The sequence below is a fragment of the Emys orbicularis genome, chromosome 7 (assembly GCF_028017835.1).
Source record: "Emys orbicularis isolate rEmyOrb1 chromosome 7, rEmyOrb1.hap1, whole genome shotgun sequence".
NCBI classification, from domain to species: Eukaryota; Metazoa; Chordata; order Testudines; family Emydidae; genus Emys; species Emys orbicularis.
In genome coordinates this window covers 11,934,625-11,951,042 of record NC_088689.1, presented here as the reverse complement: position 1 = coordinate 11,951,042, position 16,418 = coordinate 11,934,625, and the positions used below count along the sequence as shown (strand labels likewise).

General features: G+C 43.8%; 1 protein-coding gene across 1 annotated transcript in view; it reads right to left on the bottom strand.

The window, feature by feature from the left end:
• Window positions 1–15,847, bottom strand: part of NHLRC2 (NHL repeat containing 2) — a 61,157-nt gene extending 45,310 nt beyond the window's left edge. The window contains exons 1-2 of the mRNA XM_065407531.1: window positions 15,664–15,847; window positions 9,427–9,579 (exon numbers count right to left, since the gene is read on the bottom strand). Coding sequence (XP_065263603.1) covers window positions 9,427–9,579; window positions 15,664–15,829 — 319 coding nt within the window. The 5' untranslated portion in view covers window positions 15,830–15,847. The remainder of the gene's footprint in view (window positions 1–9,426; window positions 9,580–15,663) is intronic.
• Between the last annotated feature and the right edge of the window lie 571 nt (window positions 15,848–16,418).

Sequence of the window (16,418 nt, the reverse complement as noted above, 5' to 3'; positions counted from 1 at the left end):
GTTCAAGCTTCTCCCCCTTCTCCTCATGTTGAAAGTTTCTACAAAGTGCCTGCACCTCCCCTCCATCTTTGTATTCGCTCACTGCTTCACCATACACTCCCACCTAAGCTGCCATCCTAACCATTTCCTTTGTCTCTTCCAACACTTACTCCTGGGGGAATTCTGCATCAAAAAATTAAAATTTCTGCAATATTCTGCACATTTTGTCAAAATAACATTATTTAACCACGCCGGTTTCAATTATTTTGGTAATTTTTTTCATAATACCTGTCAGCAAGTGTGTCTGCAACAATAGACACACAAACCCGCCCATAGGAGTAGAGAGTTAAAGAAACCCCTATGACAACCCAGTTCCTGCTTCTCTGCCCCCTCCCCGCAGAGCCCAACTGGGGGGCCAGAGACACACACCTCCAGAGCCCAACTGCAAGGTCCCCCCCCCCAGACACTCACACCTCCTCCCCCTCCACGGAGCCCAACTGCAGCGCCCCCCCCACACTCTCCCTCCCCCCACAGAGCCCAATTGCAGGGTGTGTCCCCCCCAGCCCACACATTCTCCCCCCAGAAGCGAACTGCAGGTCCCCCCCCCAGCCCACATACACTCTCACCACCTACCCCTACCCCCCAGAGGCCAGTTGCAGGGCCCCCCTCCCCAGCCCAGACACTCATATTCTCTATGCCCCAGAGCCCAGCTGCAAGCTGCCCCCGGCCAAGACACTCACAGATCCTACTCTCCTAGAACCCAGGGATCCAGAGGGAGAAACAGCCTGATGCTGGGTCCTGGGTTTGCAGGGAGTTTCCTGCACGCCATGGTCACCTTCCTTCAGGACGTGCTGGGAACGGCAACTGCTGGAAACCCTCCTGTTCCCATCCACTCCCCCCGGCCTTGTCTTTTATTTATGAACTGGGGTCTGCCAGGTCCAGCGGCCCCTAGTGGCGGCCAACATCTCTGTGGCCCATTTCTGTGGGGAAAAAAGGAAATTCTGCATGTACAACATTAATTTCTGCAAAATTCTGCATTGCGCAGTGGCACAGAATTCCCCCAAAAGTAAATACTAATCCCATGTTTTCTTCCCAGCATTCAAAACATCTGGAATTATGGTTAATGTACATCCAGTTTGCTCCACTTCCTAATTCAAAGATTCTAAGGACCCATTTAGCATACAAAGCATTAAAGCTCCACTCTTTGTTTAGTATGTTCTGTATTATTTTGTAGTGTCTCTATCTTTGAAGCATGGTTCTGTTAACTACTGAGCACATCCCATCCACTCTACACTCCAGTGTCATGTTCAATTATGCTGCCATATAAATAATGAGAGAACATAACTGCTCCCCCTTTTTGATGTACTATGAGATATAAACGGCAATCCCTTCCCTTCTTGCTACAAAAAAAGGAACTCAGCATACAGAAATACAATATGGTTTTCTGTCTCCTGTTCAAGGAAAAGTAATTTTCTACTACAATGCATTTTTTACTGCTACTGCTCATCGGATTTGCTCTGTAAAGATGGCTGCCAAGCTAAAGTTGTTATTTTTGCTACACAGTTCCTGCCTTCATATAATTTTAAATGACATAATTTGCTGGTTTTGTGGTAGGAACCTAAGAAAGTTAGTTATTTCAATGATTTTTAACCTGCATTGGATTTAAATATATCCTACAATATGTGAGCCCACAGGAGATTTGGTGGTGGGTTTTTTTTTTAAAGCAAATTTAATCTAAATTGTGCACACTATTGTGTGAACTGATGAATGTGTTGCCATTTTAATATACCCCAGATTAAAACCTTGGTTTCAAGGATTATACAAAAGTACAAATTTGGGCCTCTGCCAAACTGTTTCTGAATATTAAAAAGTATTTCTTCTTATAGAAATCCAACAGGCAGTTTCTGGTCTACTGATAACATGAACTAAATATGCCCCAGGGTTTAAAATAACAGACTGAATGCCACTTTGAAAACAGAAATAGTGCTGCTGTAGATACGAGCAAGAACATATCAGATAAAGATCTTGGGTAGCATTTAGTCCAATGGAAAGTGAGCTTTATTATGAGATTTGATGTTTCTGATCATCCTAAAACAACAGCTTCTTGTATTCAAGCATCTCATGTCACAGCAGCATACTGCTAAAGTTCCATCATTCTGGCATCATACTGTTGTATGCTAAGATGGTACTTGCACCATGCGATCATAAAATAAATGTTAGAATGTCAAAAAATACTCTGAAGTTAGTGTACAAATCAATAATTAGGAAAAAGATACTCCCATGCATGTTTTATATGGCCATTAAGGCATGTTTCCAGTACATAGTAAAGCAGAAGGGAAAAGGCAGTGTGCCTTCAAATATCCAAATCATACACTAAGCCACAGAAACACCAAGTATTTTCACTCTTACAAAATAAGGAATGGGAGACAGGTAAATTCAGCTCCTATTTCTTCTCACTCTCATCACCAACCTGCAGCAGCCCTGCCACCCTCGCTGTTCTGTCACCTTTTCCATCCCTTCTCTGGGAACAGCTCTCCTTCCCCTAACCCAATATCCGTAGTCATCACTGCTCCCCTTCAGACAGCAAGTTTCTCACATCCGGTCTGCCTATCTCAGGAGTGGGCAAACTTTATGGCCCGAGGGCCACATCTGGGAATAGAAATTGTATGGCGGGGGCCATGAATGCTCACAAAATTGGGGTTGGGGTGTGTGTGTGTGGGGTTAGGGTTCTGGTTGGGGGTGCAGGCTCTGGGGTGGGGCCAGAAATTAGGATTTCAGGGTGCAGGAGGGGACTCTGGGCTGGGGGAATGGGGTGCGGGCTCTGGGATGGTGTATGGGGAGACTTTGGCAAACCAGTAAAGTGTCTGAAACCACTATGGCTTATTGTTAAAGGCAGCCTAGTCAGCAAGCTGTAAATTGGCCATTCAGCAGTCTCAGCTTGACCAAGGCGGGGGAGGGGGGGCGGGGGGAGTTTTGGGTGCCTCAGAATGGGCAGCTTGACCCCGCGTCCTTCCTGATAAGAATTGTGTTGAAGTTGCTGATGCATGCATTTTAAAAGAGCAGGATGTGCCCCAGGAATGTCTATTGGGGTCTCAAGGCTGCAAACACTGGAAAAACCCACACCTGGTTAATCAATAATCAGAAGGAACCTCTTGCTTGCCCATTGGAACTGCTTGCTTAACAAGTTTTTTTTAAGGGACATGTCATTCTATTACTAATGTATAAATAAGGGGAAAATTTGAGGTAGTTGAATTCTTTTTGGACTCTCCCTCTGGATACATCTTGCGGTCCCCACCGGCAGACGGAAGATTTGGCCACCGGAAGCCTGCCGCAGTGTCACTCGAGAGCCACACTCAGCTTTGGTAATTATCAAGGGTTGGGGATGTTTTATTAACCTGTTGCGGAAGTGTGTAAGTGCTTGAGACTAAGTAAAGTTTAGCTTTAAGTGAAAGCACTCGTGTTGTCCTCTTTGTGCCAGCCATCTATCGGTCGGACAGCCGTGTCTCCCCTGATTTATTTCCTGAGACCACCTCGCACAGAGTAAAAGTTACCAAGAGCTTTGGGTTGAAAGAACCCCGAGTAAACTTGCGGCTGAGGAGTTTGGGGTGTAGGAGGGTGCTCCAGGCTGGGATCGCGGGATTTGGTGGGCAGGTGGGGGATCAGGGCAGGGAGTGGGGGCATGGGGAGAGGCTCATGGGTGCAGGCTCCCAGTGGCACTTACCTCAAGCGGCTCCCGGAAGCAGCAGCATGTCCCTTCTCCGGCTCCTATGCGGCAGCGTGACCAGACAGCGCTGCGCGCTGCCCCATTCGCAGGCACTGCCCCTGAAGCTCCCATTGGAGCGCTAGTGGGGGCCATTGGAGCGGGGTCATGCCGTGGCTTCCGGGAGCCGTTGTGCGGCCCCCGACCCTGCGCCCCGCTGGAGCACCAGAACAGGGCAAGCCCCAGACCCCGCTTCCCAGCGAGAGCTCGCAGGCTGGCTTAAAACGGCCTGCAGGCCATAGTTTGAAACCCCCCTTTCTCCCTCCCCCAGCCTATCTCCTGCAAACCTCTTCAGCAGGGAGACTTCTAGGCATTAAGCCACCTTCTCCCTGTGAGCTGCCTACCCACAGCTATTTTTTGTCATAAGCAGTGGTGGAACCCTATAGCAGGGCAAAGCAGGATAAAGAAGCAGGGCAAAGCACTTGGGCAAATCAAAATTGGAGGTTTTTAGCAGCAGACAAGTCTGACTCTGCCTAAGGGCTGGTGGCATAGGCGCCAATTCTGTGGGTGCTCCGGGACTGGAGCACTCATGGGGAAAAAAAATGGTGCTTGCTGAGCAGCAACCAGCAGCCCCCCCAGCGCCTCCTGCCCACCGGCAGCCCCGCCGATCAGCGCCTCACCCTCCCTTCCAGTGCTTCCCGCCCACCACGATTGGCTGTTCTGAGGCATGCAGGAGGGGAGGGAGAGGAGCAAGAGGTGTGTGTGCTTGGGGGAGGAGATGGAACAGGGCGGGAAGAGGCAGGGTGGGGATGTGGCCTTGGGGGAAAGGGTGGAGTGGGGGCTGCACCTGAGGCACAGCAGGGGTTGAGCACCCCTCCCCACCTCTGGCTGGTGGGAAGAAGTACAGACCATTCCCGTACCTACCCCAGCATTTCTGCTCTGCATAGACATTAAACGATCCCAAATCTCTTTTTGTCAGAACAGAAGTTTCCCACGGTGTCTGGCCAAAACTTCCCCCACCCCTTCTATTGTGAAACAAGTTGTCCACCAGGCTGACCTCCTCCATCATTTCAGTGATGCTGTATGTGTATAGTTTGCAAAGTGGTTTTAGACTCTTAGGCACGTATGGTATTATATCTACATTTCTAAGGTTTTTCTTATACACTGAACATCAGCCCATCGAAGCACTACATTAATACCCTAATCATATCTTAACATTCTTCTTAAAATATTATTTCCATTTTACTGGACATATCTTTTCAGGGGGAATGTTTAAAAAGAGTTTAGGAGAAAAGAAGTAGAAACACACTGTACCCTGCATCAAAACTTTTCATTGTTTTTAAAAATCTTTTTGTGTCCAACTCTGACTTTTTGAAGCTGTCTAGAGCTCTTCCTGAACTCCTATTTCAGACCCATTCCCCAATTTCTTAATCCCCAAAGGCCCAATCATTGCATTCAACAATTTGTTTAGCCTGCAGTCAATCTTTAGATTATTTTAGGAAACATACTGAAACAGTTTAACTTAAAAAAATATCCCAGGTTTCTGGTGAAAGGTTACTGAAAGAAGAACAGTATGGCCAAAGAAGGCCTTTTAAAAAAAATTTTTTTTTCTTCTTTGTGAAGCACACACCTGCTTTCTAAGTTCAACAGAGCTACACTTGCAGGTGTGCATCGTTAAAGTTTTATTTACTAGAAGAGAAAGCTAAAACTGAGATCATATCCAACTCCTGACTCAGGTTTTCCACTAGAAGGTAAAGTGTGAAAGAGCTAGGAGGGGAGTAGTTGAGAGTGGGCGGGTGGCTAGCTGGCTGTAGGGACACAAATGGACTTTAAAACCTCCTGAACTTTAAGTTATATATGCTTTTAAAGCCTGAAGTATATAGACTTGAAAAACAAAATGTCTGTTACAAAACTTCTATTTTAAAACCAAGCTTTCTTCAGACTTTTTACTGCATTTTTTTATGTCAGATGAATATTTTATATAAGTTGGAATACTAACCTATTTTATTTTCCTTCTTTCTCCAGCCTTATTCTTCTTAACCTTCATCTCCCCAGGTTCACAAACTCTGATGTTTCTCTTGGTCCTTTTCTCCTTATCCAAATGATCGCTAAGTCTTGAGTCACTTTCCTGTTTAATATCAACACACACACCTTCCTTCACTATTACACCACTACTAAAACCCTTGTTCTCTGACTTAAGAAATCTCTCACCTTGATTACTGTATTATTGTTTATATTGTAGTAGCACCTACATTCATGGTAATAGGCACAGTGCTAGGAAAGTTATTATAATCAGAAAAAACAAAACAGAAAAATTCCCCAACTTGGCATTCAGCCGAGTGCTAAGGACCCTAGTATGCCAATATAAAGCCATGAATTTAAAATATTAAATATAATATAATTTTAATAAACAGAATCAATGGTGGAATCATATTGCAAGCAAAATTTAAGAACACGCAAAGAGCCTATTTGTGAAACAAAAGGAAAAGCCTTTTTCCCCCAGAGAGGGAATGAGAAGTTCAAGAGGCTGTGACAGAAAATAAAAAGTGTTTTAAACTTTGACAAATGAGGCTCCAACAGCAGGATTTTCAGCAGTGTAAAATATCCAAAAAGACAACAAAGAAAGACGAGGTAGCCACTAAGCCTAAAGCCATGGAAGGCATATATAGCCATCTTGATATGAAGGAGGGTTTAGAAAAATACACAGCGTGCCAAAGACCTGCAATAAGAGAACTGAAGGCATCAGTGAGATCAAAGTCACTAAAGATGAAAGTGGCAATATGTTGATCAATGAGAAACAGATTAATGAACAGTAGAGAAATAACTTTGAACCGATTATGAATGAAGAGAATCTAAGAGACGCATGCCAAATGATTAAATCAAGACAGGATCTGGTGGCACAAGTCATAGGAGTTGCAGAGGCATTGAGCAATATGAAACATGAGAGCTCTCAGCCCCAATAACATACCAGCAGAAGTACACAAGTGCTTGGGGGAAGTAGGTCTGAACATACTGACACAACTGTTTCATAGCATCATGGGGACTGAGAAGATGCCTGAACAAAAATACAAAATTACTACCAATATTTAAGAGAAAAGGCTACATACAAGAATGTGGCAACTACTGCGGCATTAAACTCACGAGCCACATGATGAAGTTCTGGGAAAAAGTTATTGATAATAGACTTCAAAGAGAACTGGAGGTCAGGACAATCAGATTTGAGTCATGTCAGGCAAGTCAACACTGGATACTATCTTTGCAATAAGACTACTTGTGGAAAAATATGAAGAGAAGAGGAAAACCCTGCACACGGCATTCATTGATCTTGAAAAGGCTTAGGACCACGTTCTGAGAGAAAAGTCATCCCAGTGATGCATGAGAATGAAACAGATATATGAAGGCTGTATCAGACTCTTCCAGAACATGTCTGAGGGTGCTGTTACCACAGTGAGAAGACAAAGTAAACAGTTTCTAATAAGAGTCAGGGAACATCAAGACTCGGTACTTAAGCCCTTTTTTATTCACATTGGTGCCTGATGCACTTACAGAAAACATTCAGAGAGCATGCTTTTTGCAGATGATGGTGCATGCTTTTTGCAGATGATGTAGTGCTCATAGAGGAGAGCAAAGAGGAAGTGGAAGACTGAAAGAATTCAAAAGGGCACTCTTGAAAGAAACGGCATGAAAATCAGCAGAAATGAAAGAGAATATATGGTCTGTTGATCCCATGATACCTTGCAAGAAGACAATGAGACTACGTCTGGGGAGGTCAGGCACTAACAAAGGTACAGCAGTACAAGTACCTAGCTTCAAGAGTACAGGATAATGGTGAACTCAACAACGAACTTATAATAAGCAGAATAGGAAAGGTATGGACTAAATGGAGAGAAGTGATCTGCAATAAAGAATGCCTATCAATTGAAAAGTCAGGTCTACAAGACACTAATTAGGCCTGCACTTCTGAATGGCGCTGAATGCACTGAGGAAGAGACAGGAGCAGATCTTGAATACAGTGGAAATGATGGATGCTTGGAGTTACAAAGATGAATCACATTCAGAATGATTAGGGGAAGTGTGAAGGTGGTATCAGTTATAGAAAAGCTTAGATGTTTTAGGCATGTGAAAAGAAGATCAGAAGAATATATAGGAAACAGGGTGTTCAACTTAGGAGTGGAGGGTAACAAAAGAGTTGGAAGACACAAATCTACATGGATGGATGGATTTCATTCAAAACGATTTGATTAGCTGCAGAGTTTCCAAGGAACTGCTTCAAGACAGACTGGAATGGAGTGGAACTCGAAGAGTCAATGCCATATAGATAAAACTAAGGCTAGAAGCAAAAGAAGAAAAGATATACTATTCACAGAAATACCAGTGCCACCTTACACAGCACTTTTTGCTTAAACCTTTCCTGCCACTCCGGAACAGCCCATTTTCTGTGTATCAATCACTTCCCCTGTCCCACCTAAAGTTTGCTTCTCTCACAAATTGCGGTTACAGTATTTCCTCACTGGCAACTTCTCCACAACTTCTTGCATCTCAACCATTGTACCAAGTATTGTACTTCTCCAAAATAAGCTATAAACTCTTCAGGGCAGGGAACTTCGCTTTTTAAGTCTTTTTAAAAGTGCTGTGTTTATTTATTACAGTATATAAATAACAGTACTTTATGCAAAACTAGCTATGTTTTAGTACTCTAACTGAAGTGAACAATGCAATAAAGTTAAATATCAACAAGATAACTAATAAGAGAGGTGCATGGGAGGGTTAAACATAATAAATTATCATAGTTTGTAACAAAGAGTTGAAGAACGAAATTAGTTTCAATCCTTCTCATCTCATCAGAAGAAAATACCTTTCCAATACGTCATAAAGTGTCCATCACAGGTTAGAAGCACTTAGGACCCTGCATAAGAATGCAATTCTCCTCTTCTGACTCATCCTGATGTCAGGAGATCAGAATTTTGCATAAAGATGGAGGGCAATTACTACCCATCTATGTAGCTTGAAAGCTTGTCTCTCCCACCAAACAGAAGTTGGCCCAATAAAAGATATTACCTGTCTACCCTAGTCAAGAAAGATAGGCAGACTTTATCGCCAACCAGAATTTAAGGAGGAAGAGTTGAAATGCGTCTCTGGATCAAAGAGGAGTAGGAGTGGAGATGAGGCGGTCCTGCAGAAAAACCATAAGAACAGCCAAATTTGGGGGAAAACTTTAGCTCAGGTTTCTGTTTTGTTGTTATTGCAGTTACTAATAAAACCAAACCCCAGGAAAGGTGTAAGTGTAGATCATACACAACATACGTATACTCTGATCAGAGCAGGTAGGGAACCTCACCTACTTAAAATCAGATTTATTTTTTTTAACCTATCAAGCCTTGAAAGCAAATTCAGCAGATCACATACATCTAGAAATTCAGGGCCCAATTCTTGCACCCTTACTCAGATTGAGTAGTACCTTATTCTACAAACAGCCCTATTTATGAGAGTAGCAGACATGGACTTTTATGTATTAATATTGCTTTTCTAAATACACAGATGCAACAACTGCCAAATTTAACCCCTTTTAGAAGTGTTGTGGGATTACATACAGTCCTCCTTTTTTTAGGCTACCATAGATTAGAAGGTACTTTTAGACATCACTGAAGTCTTGCCAAGTGTTTAGTAACCAGCAACGAAGTGACTCAGCTACTCCATCTGTGACACTGCCAGGAAATTTTATTCCAAGCAAACTAAAGCGCTGATACCTTTATCACAGTATTTGTGCTCTAACGCATGGAGGTCAGGCAGCAGGTGTATGCAGTTGATGCAGCAGTAAGTGAAGAAATCCAAAACCACCACTTTTCCACAAAGGTCTTGGTACAGAGAAATGGGACCTTCAGTGTTCAGCCACTCTAAATCTGGAATTTAGAAAACAGAGGCACTCAATTAATTAAAGAATGAAAGAACAGATGACAATGTTCAACATTCTTGGTACACTTCACTAAAATTTAAAACATAACTTTCTATGCAAACAGGAAGGCAAGCCAAAAATCTTACAGATGGTAAACGTGTTTTCATGACCTGTAATTCTTTATAATTAATTATTTAAAAGGAACATTAGAACAGTGTGCAGTTAGAAATCTAACTTAGGCTAATGATAATTCACAGATAAACCTTAGAAACATTTGTTCTGTTCAGAAAATATGATCTGCAAAACTCAACCTCATGAGAAAGTCATATAGATAACATATCTGTATTTACATCAATGCAACGAACAGATATTTATAAATAATTGATGTTAGTAAATTAAGTACCCTGCTGAACTTTGTTTTTAATGTCTTATAAAGATGTAAAATCTCGTACTGAAAGAATATTTCAATAACCTGTGCTATGTTTCTGTTTTTGTTCCCTTTTAAATTTACTGTAACAAAATTAAATGACAGCTATAAATACCTGTTTGCATACTCATTTCCAATAATAAAAGAACTACTATTCCAATAAGAAGTGACTTCCCAAGGTCAGATGGGAAGTCAGTAACAAAGCTAGGAATAGAAATCCTCTCTCACAATCATATACTCTAAACAGTAGAAAAAACTTCTTCTGAAAATACTAAAGATCAATATATGGGTGGGATTTTCAAAAGAGCTTAAGTGATTTAGGAAAATAAATTCTATTATATTTTTGAATGAGACTTGTGTTCCCAAGCCACTTAGGCACTTCTGAAAATTCCATTTTATGACTGTTTTAACAGACTAGACTCTCCTCAGCCCATAGGCCCGAGGACAATCTTGCTATTGAAGTCAATAGGAGTTATGTCTTTTACTTCACTAAGGGTACGTCTACACTTACTTCCTGGTTCGGCGGCAGGCAATCGATCTTCTGGGATCGATCCTGGAAGTTCTCGCCGTCGACGCCGGTACTCCAGCTCGGCGAGAGGAGTACGCGGCATCGACAGGGGAGCCTGCCTGCCGCGTCTGGACCCGCGGTAAGTTCGGACTAAGGTACTTCGAATTCAGCTACGTAATTTGCGTACCTTAGTTCGAAGTGGGGGGTTAGTGTGGACCAGGCCTTAGAGAAGGACTGGGGCTTAGCTACATATTTACAGCACTGGTAACATTAATGGCACTTTTTCACATAAGTTAAGAATAGTCTATTTACACTACTAGACCATCAATTATTAAAAAACCCGCAACAGAATGAGATTTATACTTTATGGCATTTCTCCCTCTCTCACTGGAGTTAAAGTATCTTTCATGAACTGGATACAAATATGTAGGAAATAGAAAACATTTGCTATTTATTTGTGCTGCTTTTCAGGCCCTGACAAAAAGCACAGGGGAGCAGGATTTACCTATGAGCAACTAGCCCAAGGTGAGCTTGCACATAAGTGGCAGAACTGAGAATGGAATCCAAGAATCCTAAATCTAGCTAGCAGCTCATATTGCCTCATTAGTCACAAATCAAATGCACTCCCAGGATGGATAATTTCATTTTAACCTATCCAATGCTGCTTTTTCAATTTTATACATTTAGGCCTCAACCCTGCAAACTGCTCCATATGGTAAGGTTGCCAGGCGTCCGGTGCTGGTCGAAAGGGGACCCTGGTGGCTCAGGGCCATTAAAAGTCCTGTCGATGGCGCAGCGGAGATAAGGCAGGCTCCCTGCCCAGCTCTGAGTGGCTCCCTGGAAGCAACTGGCATGTCCCTCCGGGCCCTAGGCGCAAGTGTGATCAGGGAAGTGCTGCCCCCGCCCCCAGCGCCAGCTCTGCAGCTCCCATTGGGCAGAAACCGCGGTCAATGGGAGCTGCAGGGGCAGGCAGCGCGCCTCCGCCTAGGGGCTGGACATGCCAGCCACTTCCAGGAGCGGCACGGAGCCAGAGCAGGCAGGGAGCCTGCCTTAGCCCTGCGCGTCACCAACCGGAAGCCACCTAAGGTAAGTGCTGCCCAGCCGGAGTCCACACCCCGAACCCTCTCCTGCACCCCACCCCATACCCCAGATTGGAACCCCCTCCTTGAGCCCGCACCCCAAACACCCCCCCGCACCCCAACCCCATGCCTCAACTCTAAACCCCCTCCTGCACCCAAACTCCCTCCTAGACCCCCCACACACACCCCAACCATCTGCCCCAGGTCAGAACCCCCCCCTTGAGCCCACCCCCCACACACATACCCCAACCCCCTGCCCCAGCCCTGAGCTCCGTCCCACAGCCAAACTCCCTCCCAGACCCCACACCCCAACCCCCTGCCCCAGATTGAAACCCCCTCCCGCACCCAAACTCCCTCCCAGAGCCTGTATCCCATCCTGCACCCTAACCTCCAGCCCAGAGACCCCTCCTACACCCTGAACCCCTCATTTCTGGCCCCACCCCAGAGCCTGCACCCCCAGCTGGAGCCCTCACCCCCTCCCGCAACCCAATCCCATGCCCCAGCCCAGTGAAAGTAAGTGAGGGTGGGAAAGAGCGAGCGATGGAGGGAGGGGGGTTAGAGTGAGTGGGGTGCGGGGCAAGGGTGTTCGGTTTTGTGCAATTCAAAAGTTGGCAACCCTACTATACGGGTGGACCCCTCTAACCACAGAAAACCCCACTGAGTCAGTATGGCTCCGTGTAGGTGAACCCTCTTGCAGTATTTAAGCTCTGATGCATAAAAGGCAGCATGGAAAAAGGTACAGAGGCATACCTGTGAGAACCTGACACTCCAGCATGTGAGGCTGGTATCTCTGACTCGGTATGAGGGGTGTAAGCAACATAAAAAAAGATCAAAGAGGACAAGTAGGAAGAGGAAGAGTTGTGAATTGTCTTTAAATTGAGAACAAGAACTTGATGCAATGTAACAGGGGAAGCTCAGGAAGGATTCAATGAGGTGGTCACAGTGATCAACAAGGACAAAATATGGGTACGGTATCAGATATACTGGAGACGAAAACAGACAGGTATTTTCATAAATAATGAAAATGCTAATAAACTTCTTTAATTCTTATTTTCTTTTAAAGTAGCCCAGTTCCCAATCTAAGATCTGGGAAAGGCTGGGGATAATCTGTCAAACTGTCTCAACACATACAACAGAGGAAAAACATGGAAACGGGAGGGGGGGAAAAACCAACCTAAAATTGGAGCTTAAATTATACAGGACAAAAGTCTCCTCTCAAAGCTGAACAAAAGATGGTTTGACATTTGCTCTCAGTACATGAGAGTTCCCATTGACAATAGTGGTATCTTGAATATCTGCCATGGAGATCAAAGTAAAGAATGTTGCTTTAGTTTGGTATTAGATGGATAGGCATGAAGGGGTTTTCATTTAAATACTGTAAATAGAATATCAGGGCACGAATATGACATCAGCCTTTAGGATTTGGGAAAAATCCTGAAGCAGTCCTTAAATCTATTATAGAAAATTAGGAAAGGGATAGAAAATAAGACAGTAAATATCATATAAATCCATGGTATGCCCACACCTTGAATACCGGGTCCAATTCTGGTTGTTCCATCTCAAAAAATATATTAGAATTGGAAGGGTTAAAAAAAAAAAATTCGGGGCATGGATCAGCTTCCACGTGAAGAAAGATTAAAAAGACTAGGACTGTTCAGCTTGGAAAAGAAATGACTAAGATGGGATAGGACAAAAGCCTATAAAATCATGAATGGTGTGGAGAAAGTGAATAAGGAAGTGTTATTTATCCCTTCATGTAACACAAAATTTCATTGGGTGAACCCTGGTTCAATAGGGAGCAGGTTTAAAATAAACAAAAGGAAGTACTTCATACAAATCCCAGTCAATCAGTGGAACTCTTTGACAGGAGATATTGTGAATGCCAAAAGTATAATTGGGTAAATTCATGGGGGTAGGTCAATCAATGGCTATTAGCCAAGATGGCTAAGCCTCTGACTACCAGATGCTGGGACTGGATGGCAGGGGATGGATCACTCGATAATTGTCCTGTTCTGTTCATTCCCCCTGAAACATCTGGCACTGGCCACTGGCAGAAGACAGGATACTGGGCTAGATGGACCCTTGGTCTGACCCAGTAATGCCATTCTTATGTTTTCTATTCAAAATAATAAAAGTCACAGAAGCTCCAACAGTTTCCTGGTTAGCGAACAATACTATTATCTCGCTATTAATATTATCTTAAGTCAGCCAAAGGATATTTAGGGACCAGCATAGGCAGTTTTGCAAAAGCATCTGAAAAATTCCTAGCCCATGTATAAGCTCTACTTGCTGATCCTTACCATAATGATGAAAACTCTAATGCAGTGGTTCAGGAGCCAAATTAGCAATCAACGTTACTCAAAAGAGCCACAGTAGTGTGAATTCATTGTTTCATTTACTATATAGTAATATTTAAACAGTATGACAGGGAAAATATTTAGTTTTTATATATTATTCTCACAGCAAAATGACTGGCCAAGTATTATTATTTTATCAGCTACAATTGGTTAATAAACATAGTAAAAGCATCCTGACTGGTTAATAACTCAGACTGGTTAATAATTAAATCACACAGTGTTTTAATATTATGTGCTGCAAAGAGCCACTGGAGACACATTAAATAGTCACTTGTGGTTTGCAAGCCTCAGTCTGATTATCAGTGCTCTAATGATATTTTACCCAGTTATTAGTACTTGTTACAAACAAATGAACAAGTAAAGATTTGAAGAGATGTTTTAAGATCTGCTGCCTTGAAAACAACCAAGGCTACAATTTTTAATATGTTTCACCACAGTTTGAAAACTTGGAGCTGCTTCCTTTTTGGCTGGGATGGCAACTAACACAAAATGGGGCATTTAGGGAGAAGATCAGAGGGGATCCTGGAGAAAAACAATATAACAGATAAGTGTCTTTCTTGCTACAGTATTTAACACTTACTATTTTATTGAAGTTTAAGTCTTCAGTATCAAAGACATGAATCTCACTAAAAACATCTTAATTCCACTGGTTTTTTTACACTTTGTCTCTAAAGATACACAAGTGTCAAAAAAAGGTAACAAACATTTATTTGAATTAATAAAGAAGTTAGGACAAGTGATTAGAGCAAGGGATTGATTTTACACCCAACCTCCTGGGTTCTGTTCCCACTTAAATGTGAGGATAATTATACTACCTACCCTACTATTTCTTGACTGCTATTAAGTCAAGGAAAACACCGTAAACACACAGGGAGGTGTAGACACATAATGCACCAGATAACAGTACTGCTAACCAACCCCCAGCATTAAAAATAATGGGGAAGACCCCTCCCCTCCAAAATCATGAGAGTGGCTAAAAATAATTTTTAATGGTGTTCTGTTTATTTACCTTTTGACTGGAGCCTTTGATTCACATTTCTTGCAACCATGAGGGTGAAAATTTTCATACTTTTTTAACGAAAATCTAAGATTCTCAATTAATAACCTGATTCCAGCAGCTAGGGCTTAAAGAAAAACACCAAACATTGAAATACTGACAATAAAATTGCGAGAGATGGCAACACTGAAGCCTGGTGCATTTTTATCTCAAGGCAGTGCCATTGTGTTTGCTTAACTTTTTATTCTTGGAGACTTGTCTTTATTCTACAGCTAGGAAAGCGGAGGCCACAACATTAAGCAAAACTGCTCATGATCAGGAAAAAAGGACAGATAACTAGACGGAGAGAGAAGAGGGATGAATACTCAGAGTTTCCTGTCCTCCAGTCCTGTGCCACTCACGCTCACATACCACCCGCCTCCTAGAGAATACAGAAAGAAGTGGGGTTAGAACTCAGGGCTTCTTATCACCCAGAGAATGAATCATGGCAACTGATCTTCTTACACCAGCCCAACTCTCTGGGTGCGATTCCTAGGGCTGTGGTGGCAAGTGCCAGAGGCAATTTGGGGGAGGGGGGAGGGAGGTGACAACACCCCAGAGCTGCATGTCGATGTCGCGCTATAGTAGGGGGCCACCCCACCGCCTCGCAGTCCGATGGCAGCGGCTTCACCGTGGCACCAGCCCCCGGCCCGGGGAAGGGCCCAGCCCTCGCCTATCACCCACCTCCTCCAAAGTCGGGGACCTTGAGGTCCTGCTCCCAGCTGTCCACCTTCCTCAGGTACTGGTAGACCAGGTTGTCCTTCTCCTGAGGGGTGAGGGCGTCCAGCAGGGCATACTCCAGCTGGGTCTGGGCAGGCAGGAGCCCAGGGAGGCCACCACCCGCCGCCATGTTGTCTCCCTGCCTGGCCGGCCCTCGAGGAATAGACACTGTTTACTAACCTGCCTTTTTCTCTCAGCATATTCGACACCCACACCTTCCATTACTTCGAACGATGGGAATAACAACAAACGGGGGATTTTTCTTTAAAAAAATCATTAATGTAAAATAATGAAAAGTTCATATATTTTTAAAGCAAAACAAACGTTTAATTTTTGAAAAGATTAAAAACACCCTTCATATTCCCAATAGCATATTCGTCAAACAAAAAAATCCGAGCGAGTGGTAGTTTCGGCTCAGCAGATTCGACGCAGCACATTTGGTCAGCCAGTTATTGGGGGGGAAAATGATGGAAGCAACGTGAAAAACGCAAGGATTAAAACGATCTCGAATATTATTATTGAGTCCCCCTTCCCTTTGGGAGAAGCGGAAAGCGGAACTATACAGTAGAATGGAATGTGCGGCAGCGGATAGGGCGACGCTGCCGGGAGGGAGTGGAAGGTCTGTTGCAGGGGCTGTGGGAGGAGGGAGAACCAGGGGTGGGTGCGCGGTTTGGCCCCTCCCGGGACAAGTACCTTGGGGCTTCGGCCCCTGTGGCAGT